At 47.9% G+C, this 17,298-nt stretch overlaps 1 protein-coding gene across 1 annotated transcript in view; it reads left to right on the top strand.

Annotated features, from left to right (window-relative positions):
- The window catches only part of GFM2 (GTP dependent ribosome recycling factor mitochondrial 2), a 121,693-nt gene that overhangs the window by 35,923 nt on the left and 68,472 nt on the right, over positions 1-17,298 (top strand). Inside the window, exons 6-11 of the mRNA XM_075325388.1 lie at positions 279-404; positions 495-583; positions 2,214-2,302; positions 2,464-2,524; positions 3,657-3,842; positions 5,156-5,236. Coding sequence (XP_075181503.1) covers positions 279-404; positions 495-583; positions 2,214-2,302; positions 2,464-2,524; positions 3,657-3,842; positions 5,156-5,236 — 632 coding nt within the window. The remainder of the gene's footprint in view (positions 1-278; positions 405-494; positions 584-2,213; positions 2,303-2,463; positions 2,525-3,656; positions 3,843-5,155; positions 5,237-17,298) is intronic.

The following is a 17,298-nucleotide window of genomic DNA, read 5'->3' as shown; positions in this document are numbered from 1 at the left end:
ATGAGTGGCTCCAGTCCTAAAGTTGTCACTTGTCTCCAACAACAGGGAGACAACCGTGACCGGTTCTTTGTAAGTGAAACGTCGCCACATGGGCTAATAAAAGGTCAATTATTTTCATCATTCTTTGAAGTGCTGCCTTCCTTTTATCTTTTCTATATATTTACAATGGTAAATATGCACCCACCAATTTGGTAATTGTCCCGCTTTATTTTCTTCTTCTGTCTGTCTATCATATCAATCCGCTTCTTATCATTTTTATATTCATTTCTTCATAACAGATGTTGATGATGGGGACACGGTGACAGATTTTATGGTGCAGGAAAGGGAACGTGGGATCACTATTCAGTCGGCCGCTGTCACGTTTGATTGGAACGGACATAGGATCAACTTGATTGACACTCCAGGTTGTGGCTCATTCACTTTTGCTGTATTGTGTTCAAAGATCCTGGTTGTCTCCATGTAACTTCTGAACTATGTGATGTGTTTGCCCACAGGACATGTGGACTTCACGGTGGAAGTGGAGCGCTCATTAAGAGTGTTGGACGGCGCAGTCGCTGTGTTTGACGCCTCTGCTGGTGTGGAGGTATAATGGATTACTTTAGTGTATGACTGTGTAAAATGTTCTCATTCGCACACACACATCTTTACGTTACGTTTGGAGGAATCTCTTCGTATGCTCATCCTGCTTTTTGGCAGTCGTACATCATATTAGGAAAAATTCTAAAAAAGGGTAGAAGTCACTGGGCACTCGCCCTTCAGTCCAAGATTTATTATTCAAAATGAGGTAACCTGAACAAGTAACAGCAAGGAAGGGGGAGCGTTGAGGGAGAGCTCAACGGACGACGTGCATTTCACGCTGACTGTGTTTTTGGGTGACTAACAACTAGCTCCACTACTTTTGTTTTTAATTTTGTGTAGTTTGCACATTGGTGTTAGAATGTCTGGAAAAAATGGTCATGTGATTATGTTAATGTTGGTACATGCCCCTGCCATTTAAAAAAATGGAGTGTGGGCTTGACAGCTGTAAGTGGACCCGTGGAAGCGCCTAGTCGGCATGAAACGGTCGTCGTCCGCTGAGCTCTCCCTCACCGCTCCCCCCCCTTGCTGCTACTTGTCCATGTTACCAAATTTTGAACAATAAATCTTGTACTGAAGGCTGAGTGCTCCGTGACTTCTACCTTTTTTGGAATCTGCATATAATCCTGGGACTACACACGGAGTGAGCACCGCCCATCCCAACAAGACAAAGACTCCACAGGACCTCTGTAAGTACACCTCCTCCTGTTTACAGTGTGGTGGCATCATCAAGTGCATTTTCTTTTTTCCTTGCTGAATGGTACATCATATTAGGGTGTGTAAGCGGTTTATTCCACACATCACATTGCTATCAGCTCTCCTGCCCATATTGTGTTTAGAAAGATATCGGTCCACCAAAATAGTGTTTACTTAAGGGGCTGAGTACAGTGAAAACGTCTATATAGGTAATCCTATAGGAAGGGCACCTTGCCCTCTAAGGATGGGAATCGGATGTATTTGTTTAATGTGAGGGTTAATGGAAGAGTAATTTTCTGATTTGCATCCAACAAACTGGTGAGAAAATCACGGGTAGTTTCCATTTTACAAAATTCCAAATCCCTTTGGTCTTAGAGCATAGAGTTTTCCATCTTTAGTGTCATCTACAGATTTGCACAAATGAAGTTTAGACACTTTATTTTATGGGAACTTGGTGTCCTCAAGTTATAACCTATTCATGGGATAGAGTATAACGTCTTGATCGTTGGGGGGTCTGACCACTGAGGCCCCACCGATATCGAGAACAGGGCTCTGAAGACCTCTGTGTGAATGGTGCTCTGATCAATCATGCGCATTGCCGCTTCATTCATTCTTCATGGGACCGCCTGAGATGGCCGATCACTACGCTCAGACTGGTCTTTGGCACAGAAGAATGAAGGGTTTAGCAGTGCGCATGACTGACCGTTGTTCTAGGATCGCTAAGTTATCCTCTATCCAAATGATAAGGGATAGCTACCCCTTAACACTAGAAGTCCTAGAAATTTCGAGCTCCCTGGGTTCCAAAGGTAAAAATGTTAAATGACCCCTCTCTGGGACTTCTAGTGTAAATGAAGCCATATTATCCCTGCCTGCATTGTACGTGTATTGTGATGTGTGAGCGCAGTATATCGGGATAACTTTACGGTCTCTTTACCCCCAAGGCTCAGACGCTGACAGTGTGGAGGCAAGCAGACAAACACGCAGTGCCACGGCTGTGCTTTATAAACAAGATGGACAAAACTGGAGCCAGGTACTGGGACTTACTGGGACTTACTGGGGTCTGCAGTAGAGTATGATCATAGATTATGGTGTAATAAGCCTGGAATATGGATGTTGCTGGAGTGAATTATTTTCGTCTGCTTTGGTGTATATGAGAGACACAATTTGTCATTTTTTTTGTTACACTTTTAGCTTTACATATTCTGTTGAAAGCATCAAAGAGAAGTTGAAAGCCCGGCCCTTGTTACTACAGGTAAAATGATGGCGGGTAAATCAAGGTCATGTTGTAATTTAAAGTACATGGTGATAGTGTGGTGATTGTTCATTTAACATGCCGGATGTAGTGGATTAGGCTGGTACACGGACAGTAAATACCAATAGGCCACTATATAAACCTAACACTCCCCGAGTAAATACAAATCCCCAAGAATTGGAAGTAGAATGTTAAATAACAAATTTCCTTGATTTAAAATATGCACAGGAGACAATAACAGAATAACCTGATCAACCCTATACTAAAATGGACGGAATCGCGCCATATGGATAATGCATAGAATTGCTAAACATAAAATAGTAGTTACTCAAGCTGTCCACTAGGTGGCGGTGGTGTACATCTAAACCAATCCAAAAATGACCAAGATAGTGCACTTTAAAAGTGGCAATGCATGTGGAAATATGTAAATAAATCCAAGTGGATCCCTCAATAGAAGCCACACTAACCACAGTCATCTGTAAAGTCCAGGGCAGTCAGGTGTTCTTTCCTGAATGAGCAATATAATACACCTCTGTACACTTCTTCTTCTTCTTATATAAATGTGGTTTTAAGACTTAAAGGGGTTGTCCACTACTAACACAATCCCTTCTGATTCCACATTTCCCTCAGGTAAAATAAAAAAAACCCCCAAACTCTCCTCCCGTACTGGTGAACCTCCAGTGGTGCCACTGCTTGTGGTGTTGGGGGCTCATGTGGTTGTTACGTGAGCCCCACATATAATTAGTGTTGGCTTCCTTCTCCTTACCTTTAGACCAAATGAGCAATCAGCAGAGAATGAGTGCAGCCACAGCGCTCACTTACTGTTCATCAACTCGTTTGGTCCAAAGGCGGGAAGAAGGAAGCCAACACTGATTGGATGTGGGGCTTATGTAACGTCAAATGAGCCCCAACACCACAAGCAATGGCACCGCTGGAAGGGCGCTGGTACGGGACGTGAGTATGGGTTTTATTATTTTACCTGGGGGAAACATGTGGAATCAGAAGGGGTTGTGCTAGTAGTGGACAACCCCTTTAAGAACCGAAGTTCTCAATCTGCCTAGTTTTTGAAGTGATAACCTGTACGTAATTCCAATGGGTTATGTGCTTTTCATTTCTTTCTTTCCATGTAAAGCTTCCTATCGGAGAGGGAAAATCCTTCCAGGGTCTGATTAATTTAGTGTCCATGGAGTCCCTCACCTGGAGCCCCCGATCCACTGAAGATGATGGGAGAAGATTCTGTAGCAAGCCTCTGAGTGAGCTAACGGACCCCCAGCTTCTGCAGGCTGCCAAAGACGCCAGAAATGCCTTATTAGAACAAGTAAAGTTTTGAAGTAAATATTCATTATGTCACCCAGAAAAGCCGTCTGTACAGAAGTTAGAGGATCAATCATGGGAAGGGTCTGATCATATGAGGTCTTTATTAGAGGCACTAAAATGGGGCTCATTAATGCTGCTGGACACTGGCAGTCTGTGTCGTTCCTGCTGTTCTGTATAGGCTATAGCTGAGTACAAATAACAAGTATAACTTAAAAAAAACTAACAAAAAATACCTTGGTGTCACCATATTTCTGTGAATAAGCCTTTGTGAAGGCCTTTTCTTTTCAGGTGTTATCAGATGTTATTTTATTGGTGCAATTGATTGAGTTTGTATGAACTTCTTATCACTTTATTTTTTTGGGGGAAGTGAACGGTCTGCTGGCTTTGATTGCAGCTGTTGTCTGTTATAACCCAGCCCCTCCATACTCTTCCATGGACCATGTACTTGTATGTCGCACATCCTGAAGAAGGATACAGTGGTTGATGCTGGTTACAGTCAAGTTATGGGATTCTGATATAAATCTTGTGATATATGTCCTAATCTCATCAACCTGTCAGGTTTAGTGACGTGTCCTTTTCAAATGAGTTTTCCATTTTTAGGAAAGTTCTTTTCCCAGGTTCTTGGTTTAAAAAAAAAAAAAAAAAAAATCAAACTCTGCTTTACTTGCTCTTCCCGGGTCCGGCACTGAAGTCGCCTCCGCTGCCCTGCCTGTTATTGTTGACAGCCCTGCAGCCGATCCCTGAACTCAGTGACTTTGTCTCTGTATGAGGCACAAGCTGCTAAACCCACTGGCTGCAGCGCTGTCGTAACATCCACACTACAGACAATACACCGGGAGCATCAAAGGAAACAAGCCCTGGACTTGGGAGGGTGGGAAAAGCACAGTTTGTTGAGTGTTGAGGGTTTTTGTTTTTTTTTTACAATCAAACTCATTCTTATGTCTGGGTTTCACCAGTGTTTTGGTGGTGTCTGTTTTTATCAGTGTTTTTAGGAGAAAAAAAAATTATAATTTGCAAATCATCTCCCAGCACGGAATGCACATGGATGCCATAGACTTTTATGGGCAGTTTTGATCTGTGACTCAGACCAAGATCAGATATTTTTCTAGAATGTCTTGGTGAACACAGGGTCTTCAAAAAAATCTTGGACATGTGAACAGCCCCATAGACTACAATGGGCACGTGTTCTACCTGTGAAAACTCCGGATAGAACACGCATGTGCAAACCGGACGTCTGAGTGAGGCCTTCATGTTTGTGGTGCTGAATCTGTCTGAATCTTTTTCTTACCCTGGCAATATTGCCTCTCCTCGCAGGTTGCAGACTTGGATGATGATTTTGCTTCATTAATGCTGGAAGAATTCAGTGAGGATTTTAACCTCATTCCTATAGAGAAGGTATGGTGGCCATTTCCTATACAATAAGCACATTTTATATAAATATGGGTATTGTACATGAATTAGAAGGAACCTTTATTTTTTGGACACTGCACATTTCCTTCGATGCTGTGGGAGAACAGAATGAAGAAATCTTTGTTGTGTTTAGCAGTCAGGATCGGGACGTGAATACATCGGACTCGGAGCATTCCTTTATCAGATGCTGCAGTTATTGTCTGTCCGGCTGTAGATTTTATTATTGTGACGTTTCCCTTATTGGTTTCTATACTGTACAGATGTCATATCCTGATCATTCCAGGGGCGGGGGAGGGGGAATCTTTCTTTTTAAATATTCTTCATTGTAATGAACAGGAAAACCAAGAAGACTTGAGACCGATTTGTTAATTTCTCACGTCACCCTCCGCAACACCATGTTAGGAGGAGGTTGAGTCCCCGCCCTAATTGGGGACAGGAAACAAGAGGTTAAATAGCCCCGTATCACCTCATTGTGTTTCCATCCCCTTTCAATCATTCAGCAGCTGTCAGACACTTCTCTACCTAGAGAAGAAAATGGATCTGAAAAATTTATTTATGTTGCCCAATCCTTACTGCCCCTAACATCACCAGCGGGGTAGTGTTGGTCGTCCCCCATACATGCTAGATGCATGGCTGGTCCTGCTGAAATCATTGGGTTTGGCCAGCTATATTCTATTGGGCATGGGCCCTATACACTAATGTAGAGCAGTATCTTAAGTATTTGGTGACCTGCCTATAGGTGGGACTTGTATTACAGTGCCTTGAAAAGGTATTCATACCCGTTAACTTTTCCACGTTACACCCACAAACTTAAATGTATATTATTGTGATTTCATGAGATATATCAACATTAAAAGAGTTGTCCGACAAACTCCAAATTTGTTTTTAAGCTAATCTGTACTGTCTTGACATATAAAACACCCCAACATTGTTTTTTTTTTTGTTTTTTAACTTTTGTTCCTCTTAAATTATCACTTTATTTTCTGCAGCCGCTTTATTTACCTGCAGCTCAACCAAACATGACATGTTTGACTGCCTGTTAAAAATACGGTTTGACGTGACATATGCAAAGCCAGTATATTAATGATTGGAGTAAAATAGGTGCAAAAACATATATGGATTTATTCAGATAAAAGTTGTAGTTACAGTCATTACAGAAAAGTTACTGTCTTGGCTTGAGTTAATAGATGGGTAGACAGATAAGTAGAGAAAAAACAGAGTTTATCTTACATCGCTGTGATATTGTGATAAGCCGTCTCTCTGTGGATCGTCTGGTCGAATGCTTTCATTCTACCTCTCCTTCTTCTCCTTACTCTTTGAAGTGTGGTCTGCTTTTATAATTCAAACCCCACCTCCTGATTCTACTTATCTCTTTACATGGCGTTACAAAAACTAACTATCCTGTTTAGTTCCAGCTTATGTCATATCACGTATTCATATTTTCTGCTAAATAAGTGTCTTGCGCAGTGGAGACTTGTAAAACTAAACCACTTCGACATATATATAACTCTTTTGAAGCTCGCTGAACTTTGACCTTAGTGTAACAGAAAGAAGATTCTCAAAGCTAATTTCAGTTCTTCGCACAAATTCCAAATAGAATATAGCCCTACGTTGAAAGCTTTGACGAACAATAGCAGATGGCTTTGGTTCTAACATGTCAAACCTTGGTTAGCAGATTCAACATTCACAAAGACACTCTTAAAGGGGATGGGGCAAAATACATACATTATATGAATGCATGTAATCAAGTTTATGAATCAAATCTCCATAAACTCACTATTTTACAGTCCCTCCTTTTGAAGATTTGAGGAATCCCCGGGAAACCCTAACTCATTCGTGTCATCATTCGTATCACATACATTCTTGTTGAAAATTCTAGACCAATATTTGACTTGATAAACCAATCTGAAACTTTCTGTCAAAAAGTCATCTTGCGATTTAACATTCCTCTAAGAATGTTATCTTCCTTTTTCATTTCTATTTTTATATTCTTATATATCTTCTGAATTCTACACATCACAAAAACTTGATAAATAATGCACATCAAAACTAATAAAAATATGATTATGATGGGATTAAATAAAACATTTCCAACCGCTGACTGAAAAGATGACTGAGACCAGGAATGTACCGATTTGCCAAAACTTCTCCACCAAGTTCTACCTGACATTCCATTCCATTCGTGTTCAATATCACTTAATTCACCTTGTTCATGCCTGAATATAATTTTCTTCGGCGCTCCATTGGGAGACCCAGACGATTGGGTGTATAGCTACTGCCTCCGGAGGCCACACAAAGTATTACACTAAAAAGTGTAAGGCCCCTCCCCTTCTGCATATACACCCCCCGTGGATCACGGGCTGCTTCAGTTTTATGCTTTGTGCGAAGGAGGTCAGACATCCACGCATAGCTCCACTGTTTTTAGTCAGCAGCAGCTGCTGACTATGTCGGATGGAAGAAAAGAGGGCCCATACTAGGGCCCCCAGCATGCTCCCTTCTCACCCCACTTTTGTCGGGTGTTTGTTAAGGTTGAGGTACCCATTGCGGGTACGGAGGCTGGAGCCCACATGCTGTTTTCCTTCCCCATCCCCCCTCGGGGCTCTGGGTGAAGTGGGATCTTACCGGTCTCCAGGCACTGAGACCGGGCTCCATCCACAGACCCGGAGATCCTGCTGGATATGGAGCTGGGTATCGTCAGGGACAGGGCCCTGCTACATTAAGGTACTCTGTGTCCCCGTACACATCGCGCACACACACACCAGCATTGCTGGGAGTGTTAGTGCGCCGGGGACAACAGCGCGGAGCGCTTGTGCTATTATTCACTGCAGCTTAGCTGAGTGAATTTATGTGTTAGAAACTGCCGCGCCGGCCGCTGCGGGGTGTTTTACACTGTGGCGCGGCTGGGACTTGTGGTGCGCCGGGGACTTTCGCGCTGGCCGTGCACATAGGACGGCCGCGCTTATTACTCGAGTCCCCGGCTTTGCGGCCTAGTTTTCACTTCGTTCCCGCCCCCAGCCCTGCCAGTCAGGGGAAGGGCGGGACGCTGTACAGACAGTCAGCGCCGAGAGCTGGAGTCTGCTTTGCATTCTCCAGCCCCCTTCACTGGACACAGTGGGACGCCAGTTTCCCACTCTTGTCTGGGGCACGCCCACGGCCCGCCCCTCTTCACAAGACGCCGGCAGCCATTCCTGCACGCAGTCTGGGCTGGAGAAGGGAGACAAGCTCTGGGCAACCAGTCACAGGATTCGGGCGACCACACACCCGCCTTTGGGCGGGCGGTAAGCAGCACCTGAAGTGCTGACCCCACTAATGCCATTTGTACTTTATGCCTAGATGGCTAGACTACAGCAGCAAAAAGCAAGGGTGCTAAGGCACAGGCTTTCTAGGCTGCTTGTATTGCATGTGCTGAAGTGTTCATTTGTACTTTATGCTGGTATGCTATACACTGCACTGTACGGTCGCTATTCTTGGCTATATACTCCTAGATGGCTGGACAACAGCAGCAAGAAAGCAAGGGTGCTAAGGCACAGGCTTTCTATGCTGCTTGTACTGCATGTGCTGAAGTGTTCATTTGTACTTTCTGCTTGTATGCTATACATTGCACTGTACGGTCGCTATTCTTGGCTATATGCTTCTAGATGGCTAGACAACAGCAGCAAAAAAGAAAGGGTGCCAAGGCACAGGCTTTCTATGCTGCTTGTACTGCACGTGATACTGTTCCACACGGCAGGTTCCACTGTCCCCATTGTGTGCAATGCTCCCCTGTAGCACTTGGTCAGCCGGGGTCTCTGCTAGAGGTGGCTAAAGGAACCACCTGTGAACCCTGTCCAGGGACAGGGACGGAGTTGCAGTTTCGGCTGATAGGTCTGTGACTGTGACTAACATCTTAGAGACTTTGCAGTCCAGACGGACCATGGGCAATGTTGATACGCCCTCATTTGGAACAAATCAGTGCTCCGGGGGGGTCCCATGCATCCCAGGGCGCAGGCTCTGACACGGACGACAGTCCCAGACAGTCTAAGCGAGCTCGCTGGGAGCGGCACTCGGCTTCATCACTGGTTAGGGTCCCAGCGGGACTCTCTGTATGATGAGGCAGACGTAGCTGATCAGGACTCTGATCCTGAGACCGCTCTCAATCCGGATACTCCGGATGGTGACGCCATAGTGAATGATCTTCTAGCGTCCATCAAGGGAATGTTGGATATTTCTCCCTCAGCTCCTCCGGTGGAGGAGTCAGCTTCACAGCAGGAGAAATCCCTTTTCAGTATCTCAAGCGTATATTGAGTACTTTTCTGGCCACTCTGACTTCAGAGAAGCAATCCGGAAACACCACACTTATCCAGATAAGCGTTCTCCAATCGTATTAAGGATACACGTTATCCTTTTTTCTCCCTGACGTGGTCAAGCGCTGGACCCAGTGTCCAAAGGTGGATTCCCCTATCTCCAGGCTTGCGGCTAGATCCATAGTTGCAGTGGAAGATGGGACTTCACTTAAAGATGCCATTGACAGACAGATGGTCCTCTGGTTGAATTCTGTCTATGAAGCTATCGGCGTGTCGGTTGCTCCGGCATTCGCAGCCGTATGGGCATTCCAAGTTTTTTCAGCTGGTCTTGCGCACGTGGACACTGTCACATGTACATCTGTGCCGCAGATGGCGTCCTTAACCTCGCAATGTCTGCATTGCGACTTACGCTATTAATGCTGTCCTGCACTCTACGAGCCGTACGTCAGTGGCGTCCGCCAACTCCGTGGTTTTACGCAGAGCCTTGTGGTTGAGGGAATGGAAAGCAGATTCTGCTTCCAAAAAAGTGCTTAACCAGTTTGCCGTTATCTGGTGACAGACTGTTTGGTGAGCGATTGGATGAAATCATTAAACAGTCCAAGGGTAAGGACTCTTCCTTACACCAGCCCAGATCAAACAACACAACAGAGGAAGGGACAGTCGAGGTTTCGGTCCTTCCCAGGCTCGGGCAGGTCCCAATTGTCCTCGTCCAAAAGGACTCAAAAAGCTCAGAGAGGCGCAGATTCCTGGCAGGCTCAATCACGCCCAAGGAAGGCAGCCGGAGGAACCGCTACCAAGGCGGTTTCCTCATGACGTTCAGCTCTCTCTCTCCGCATCCGCGGTCGGTGGCAGACTCTCCCGCTTTGGCAACATTTAGCTGCCACAGGTCAAAGACCGGTGGGTGAGAGACATTTTGTCTGTTCTCGTCCTCCGACTAGATTTTCAGAACTTCCTCACCTCCCGACCGAGCCGATGCTCTTCTGCAGGCAGAAGGAGTGGTAATCCCTGTTCCTCCTCAGGAACAAGATACGGTTTTTACTCCAATCTGGTTGTGGTACCAAAAAACGACGGCTCTTCCGTTCCGTTTTGGACCTAAACCTGCTCAACAAGCACGTGAAAACCAGGCGGTTCCGGATGGAATCCCTCCGCTCCGTCATTGCCTCCATATCTCAAGGAGATTTCCTAGCGTCAATAGACATCAGGATGCTTATCTCCACGTGCCGATTGCTCCAGAGCACCGGTGTTGGCTACGATTCGTTATTGAAGACGAGCATCTTCAGTTCGTAGCCCTGCCCTTCGGTCTGGCGACAGCCCCACGGCTTTTCACAAGTTCATGGCAGCAGTGGGAGTAGTCCTGCACTCTCAGGGTCACTCTGTGATCCCTTACTTGGACGATCTACTTGTCAAGGCACCCTCTCAAGAGGCATGCCAACCCAGCCTGAACGTGGCGCTGGAGACTCTCCAGAGTTTCGGGTGGATCATAAACTTTTCAAAGTTAAATCTGACACCTACCCAATCGCTGACATATCTTGGCATGGAGCTTCACACTCTCTCAGCGATAGTGCAGCTCCCGCTGGACATACAGCGTTCACTACAGACGGGGGTGCAGTCTCTCCTTCAAGGCCAGTCACACCCCTTAAGACGCCTCATGCAGAGGCAGTCCTTTTCGCGCAGTTTCATCTGCGTCCACTTCTATAGGACATTCTTCGCCAATGGGATGGGAAGTCAACGTCCCTAGACAGGAACGTACCCCTTTCTCAGACGGGCAAGGACTCTCTTCAGAGGAGTCCACCCCTCAGATCAATGTTCTGGAAATCTGGGCAGGGTATCTTGCCCTGCAAGCCTTCCAGCAGAGGCTGGAAGGCAAACAGATCCGAATTCAGTCGGAAAACTTCGCAGCGGTGGCATTCATCAACCACCAAGGCGGAACACGCAGTCGGCAAGCCTCCCAGGAAGTCCGGCGGCTTCTGATGAGGGTGGAAGACAGAGCATACACCATATCCGCAGTTCACATCCCGGGCGTAGAAAACTGGGAAGCAGACTTCCTCAGTCGCCAGGGCATGGATGCAGGGGAATGGTCTCTGCACCCGGACGGGTCTCAAGAAATCTGTAGCCGCTGGGGGAGGCCGGACGTCGACCTAATGGCGTCTCGGCACAACAACAAGGGCCCGATTTTCATGGCGCGGTCTCACGATCAAAGAGCTCTGGCGGCAGGCGCCTTAGTTCAGGATTGGTCGCAGTTCCAGCTACCCTATGTGTTTCCCCCTCTGACACTGTTGCCCAGAGGGCTACGCAAGATCAGCTCCGATTGCCGCCGCGCCATCCTCGTCGCCCCAGACTGGCCGAGGAGGTCGTGGTACCTGCATCTGTGGCATCTCACGGTCGGCCAACCGTGGGCACTACCAGACCGGCCAGACTTACTGTCCCAAGGGCCGTTTTTTCCATCTGAATTCTACAGCCCTGAACCTGACTGGTGGCTATTGAGTCCTGGATCCTAGCGTCTTCAGGATTATCTCAAGACGTCATTGTCACCATGAGACGGGCTAGGAAGCCGACGTCTGCCAAGATCCACCACAAGACGTGGAAGATATTCTTATCTTAGTGCTCTGCTCAGGGAGTGTCTCCCTGGACATTTGCATTGCCTACTTTTCCTTCCTTCCTGCAATCTGGTTTGGGAAAAGGTTTGTCGCTCGGCTCCCTTAACGGACGAGTCCCAGCGCTGTCTGTATTCTTTCAGAAGCGCATAGGGCAACTTCCTCAGGTACGCACGTTCCTGCAGGGGGTTTGTCACATTGTCCCTCCGTACAACAGGGTACTAATTGCTCTCCAGGAGCCGCCCTTTGAGCCTCTGAGGGATGTTTCACTTTCTCGACTTTCACATAAAGTGGCCTTTTTGGTAGCGGTCACGTCTCTTCAGAGAGTGTCCAAGCTCGCAGCGCGGTCATCCAAAGCTCCCTCTTGGTGTTTCACCAAGACAAGGTAGTGCTGCGCCTGATTCCGGGGTTTCTCCCTAAGGTGGTATCCCCCTTTTCATCTCAGTCAGGATATCTCCTTACCTTCCTTTTGTCCTCATCCAGTTCATTGATATGAATTGGATTTGTATTTGTTGGATCTGATGAGAGCGCTCAGAATCTACATTTCCAGCACGGCGCCCCTGCGCCGCTCGGATGCACCCTTTGTACTTGTCGCTGGTCAGCGCAAAGGGTCGCAGGCTTCCAAATCCACCCTGGCTCGATGGATCAAGGAACCAATTCTTGAAGCCTACCGTTCTGCTGGGCTTCCGGTTCCATCAGGGCTGAAGGCCCATTCTACCAGAGCCGTGGGTGCGTCCTGGACATTACGGCACCAGGCTACGGCTCAGCAGGTGTGCCAGGCGGCTACCTGGGCGAGTCTGCACACCTTCACCAAGCGTTATCAGGTGCATGCCTACGCTTAGGCGGATGCCAGCCTAAGTAGAAGAGTCCTGCAGGCGGCGGTTGCCTCCATGTAGGGAAGGGCTGTTTTTACAGTCCAAACTTGAGGTATTAATTTACCCACCCAGGGACTGCTTTTGGACGTCCCAATCGTCTGGGTCTCCCAATGGAGCGCCGAAGAAGAAGGGAATTTTGTTACTTACCGTAAATTTCTTTTCTTGTAGCTCCAATTGGGAGACCCAGCACCCGCCCCTGTTCCTTCGGGATTTTTTGGTTGTTCGGGTACACATGTTGTTCATGTTGAATGGTTTCAGTTCTCCGATGTTCCTTCGGATTGAATTGTTTAACCAGTTATTGGCTTTCATCCTTCTTGCTTTTGCACTAAAACTGAAGCAGCCCGTGATCCACGGGGGGTGTATATGCAGAAGGGGAGGGGCCTTACACTTTTTAGTGTAATACTTTGTGTGGCCTCCGGAGGCAGTAGCTATACACCCAATCGTCTGGGTCTCCCAATTGGAGCTAGAAGAAAAGGAATTTACGGTAAGTAACAAAATTCCCTTCTCTGCTTCCTTTAACTGTTTCGTTAATAAATCTAACAAACCCTTATCTTTCTTTATTTCACTTGTCCACATATCCCAAGGAAAATCATTTTTCTTTGTCGCTCCATTGGGAGACCCAGACAATTGGGTGTATAGCTTCTGCCTCCGGAGGCCACACAAAGTATTACACTTTAAAAAGTGTAACCCCTCCCCTCTGCCTATACACCCTCCCGTGCATCACGGGCTCCTCAGTTTTATGCTTTGTGTGGAAGGAGGCACACATCCACTCATGCTTTCCCATTTTAGTCAGCAGCAGCTGCTGATTTTATCGGTTGGAAGAAAAGAGGGCCCCCGGCATGCTCCCTTCTCACCCCACTACGTCGGCGGTGCTGTTAAGGTTGACGTACCCATTGCGGGTACAGAGGCTGGAGCCACATGCCGTTTTCCTTCACCATCCCTTAGAGGCTCTGGGAGAAGTGGGATCCTGACCGGTCATCCATTTACTGGGACCGGGCTCCCTCCGCAGCCCCTGTGGGAATCTGACGGACAGGAGTCTATGTATCCTCAGGGACAGGGCCCTGCATCTAAAGGTACTCTGTGTCCCCATGGGGACTGTGCATGTAGCGCATGTTTCACAGACGCTGCAGCAGCTGCTGGTTTGTGAAGACCGGGACTTCCGCGCCGACCGAGCCTGTTTGTCGGCCGCGGTATTAAATTTAGTCCCCGGCTTCATTGCGGCCTAGTACCATAACTCCCGCCCCCGGGCCTGCCAGTCAGGGGTAAGGGCGGGACGGTCGACCTGACGTCGGCAGTGAGGGCTGGAGCAGACTTTAGGTTTCCTCCCCCCCCTCACTGATCACTGTGGGCCCCAGATTCCCGCACTTTACTAGTCGCCGCCCACGGCTCCCTCCTCCCCTGAGAGCTCCGGCAGCCATTTTTACACACATTCTGCCGGTGGAGGTTTTTCAGGAACGAGCTCTGCAGCTCTGGGAGACCTAAGGCAGGGAATCTGGTGGACACACACTCCGCTTTGGGCGGTCGGTAAGCCACACCGGTCACCCGGTGCTGGTCCCCCTAGGGTGCCAGAATATATATGAATATATATATATATATATATATATATATATATATATATATATATATATATATATATATATATATATATATATATATATATATATATATATATATATATATATATATATATTATATATTATATATTATATATTATTTATATATATATATATATATATATATTCGTATATATTTCTTTATCGTTCCTTCCATGGGAGACCCAAACCATGGGTGTATAGCTAGCGCCTCCGGAGGACACACAAAGCACTACACTCAAACGTGTAGCTCCTCCCTCCGGGCTATATACACCCCCTGGATGACAATCTACCCAGTTCAACGCTTTGTGTTCCAGGAGGATCACACACATTTTCATTTCCTGATTTTTTTATTTTAATTTTTAAAGATTGGAAGAAAAGCGGGTCCAGTCTGGACTCCCGGCATGTCCCTTCACGCTCCACTCTGCGGGGTGCTGTTCAGGTTGATTTTAATAAGGCTGGAGCCTTCACATGCCGAGCTCCTTCGCATCCTCTGTCGAGGCTCTGTTTGAAGTGGGAGCCATCACGGTCCTCTCTGCTTGCAGAAGACCGGTCTCCATCCGCAGCCCTGTCTGGTCCCTGCTGGAAGGAGCGTTAACCCCCACTCAGGGACATGGCCCTGCGTCTCAAAGCTAAGTATTGAGACGTTTTTTCAGGGGTCCCGGGTACTTTTAATAGGGGGACAGTATGTGCCTTAGCGTTACTGTTAATTTCGGCCGGTTCTGGGAATTTCCCATGAGAACCGCGCCGACGGTGCCTGCTCGTCTGCCGCACTTTAAAATCTAGGCCCCGGCTTCAGTTTGGGCCTAGTTTCGTTTTTGGCTTCTTCTGCATGTTTTGCATACAGCACCGCCCGACCAGCAGAGGGGAGGGCACTCCTCTCTAGGGAGATGTCCCCTCCCCTGTCTACCTCCCTGTGTCTCTCTGCCCTCTGTTTTTCCCGCTCCTGGGCTTATACACGCCCACCCTCCTTCTCCCAGCGCCATTTTCTCAGCGTTTCTTACACTGGGAAGCGCTGGATGCTGCAGCTGCATACTATCTGGAAGGCTGACACTTCAGGGGAGCGGTGAAATCCGGAGGACACACAGAGAGCAGGGCTGGTAAGCCACAACCTCTGGTTGTGGACTTTTATTACACTCTCAGGCTTTCTACAGGAGTGTGTTTTGGCTGCAGAACTTCCTCCACAGCAGCATGTCTGTCACTAGGAGCAAGGCTGCAAACATGTATGCTATATGCACTGCGTGCAAGCTCATTCTGCCAGAGCCCAGCACATACCCACATTGTGATGCCTGTGCTAATATGGTTGTGTCTCAGCCTGGAGCCTCCGCAGGGGTCCCTCCGGCTGCTCCGGCCCCGGTGGCTGAGCCCCCGGCTTGGGTAGCATCCTTTTCACAAGCTCTTTCCAAGTCGTTTGCCGATTCCATGGGGCAGCTGTCCCGGACGCTGCTGTCTATGCATCAGCCTCCCTCTCAGGGTGTCTCTGCGGCTCCGAGCTCTGCAGAGCCCTCAGAGCATGTCCTAGGACCTCGTCCCCCTAAACGGAGACGCACGGACCCTTCTCCTTCCTCGTCCCACGGCTCTGATTTACAAGCCGAGGTGCAGGGTGAGGAGGATTCACTTACTGTGGGCTTAGACTCTGCCTCTATGTACCCCATTGACTTGTCTGAGGGTGATGCGGATGTTAGTGACTTGATTGCGTCCATTAACTCCGTACTGAACCTCAACCCACATGAGTCAGAGGAACAACCCTCTCTGGTAGAGGTACACCAGTTTACCTCTCCTAAGAAACCTAGGAGTATGTTTTTTAACCACTCCAGCTTTCAGACCACCGTTAACAAGCCCAGGGCCTGTCCTGACAAACGTTTTCCGAAACGTAGTTCAGATGACCGTTTCCCTTTTCCACCGGAGGTGGTTAAGGACTGGGCCCAGTCCCCAAAGGTAGACCCTCCAGTGTCCAGAATCTCAGCCCACACAGTCGTTGCTGTGGCTGACGGCACTTCTCTTAAGGACCCCACTGACCGCCAGGTTGACCTTCTGGCCAAGTCTGTATTTGAGGCGGCAGGAGCCTCCTTCTCCCCGTCTTTTGCGGCAGTGTGGGCTCTTAAGGCTATCTCTGCCTCTCTGGCGGAGATTCATTCCCTCTCCAGGGACTCTATTCCTGAGATGGATGCCTTAACTTCTCAAGCTTCGGCTTTTGCATCCTACGCCATGTCTGCCATCCTGGAGGCTTCTCACCGCACGGCAGTGGCCTCCGCTAACTCCCTCGCGATCCGCAGGATCTTGTGGCTTCGAGAGTGGAAAGCGGACGCTTCCTCTAAGAAGTACCTTGCGAGTCTCCCTTTTACTGGGTCACGGCTGTTTGGGGAACAGCTTGATTACATAATTAAGGAAGCTACGGGCGGGAAGAGTACTTCCTTGCCACAAGCTAAAGCCAAGAAACCTTCCCAGGGCAGGAACCAATCGAGGTTTCGTTCCTTTCGTTCCTCTAACTGGTCATCCTCTAAGCCCTCGGCCTCGTCCACTACCGCCAAGGATCGTAAATCCAACTGGCGCGCAAAGCCGCGTCCTCAAAAGAACGGAGGAGCCGCTGCCACCAAGGCAGCCTCCTCATGACTATCTGGCCGTGCCAGCACAGTCCTTGGTCTGTGGCAGGCTCTCCCACTTTGGCGACGTGTGGTTGCAACACGTCTCTGATCAGTGGGT

This window comes from Anomaloglossus baeobatrachus, chromosome 1 (genome assembly GCF_048569485.1).
Source record: "Anomaloglossus baeobatrachus isolate aAnoBae1 chromosome 1, aAnoBae1.hap1, whole genome shotgun sequence".
NCBI classification, from domain to species: domain Eukaryota; kingdom Metazoa; phylum Chordata; class Amphibia; order Anura; family Aromobatidae; genus Anomaloglossus; species Anomaloglossus baeobatrachus.
Note: the sequence above shows the minus strand (reverse complement) of the source record. Positions and strands in the feature narration are given on the sequence as shown.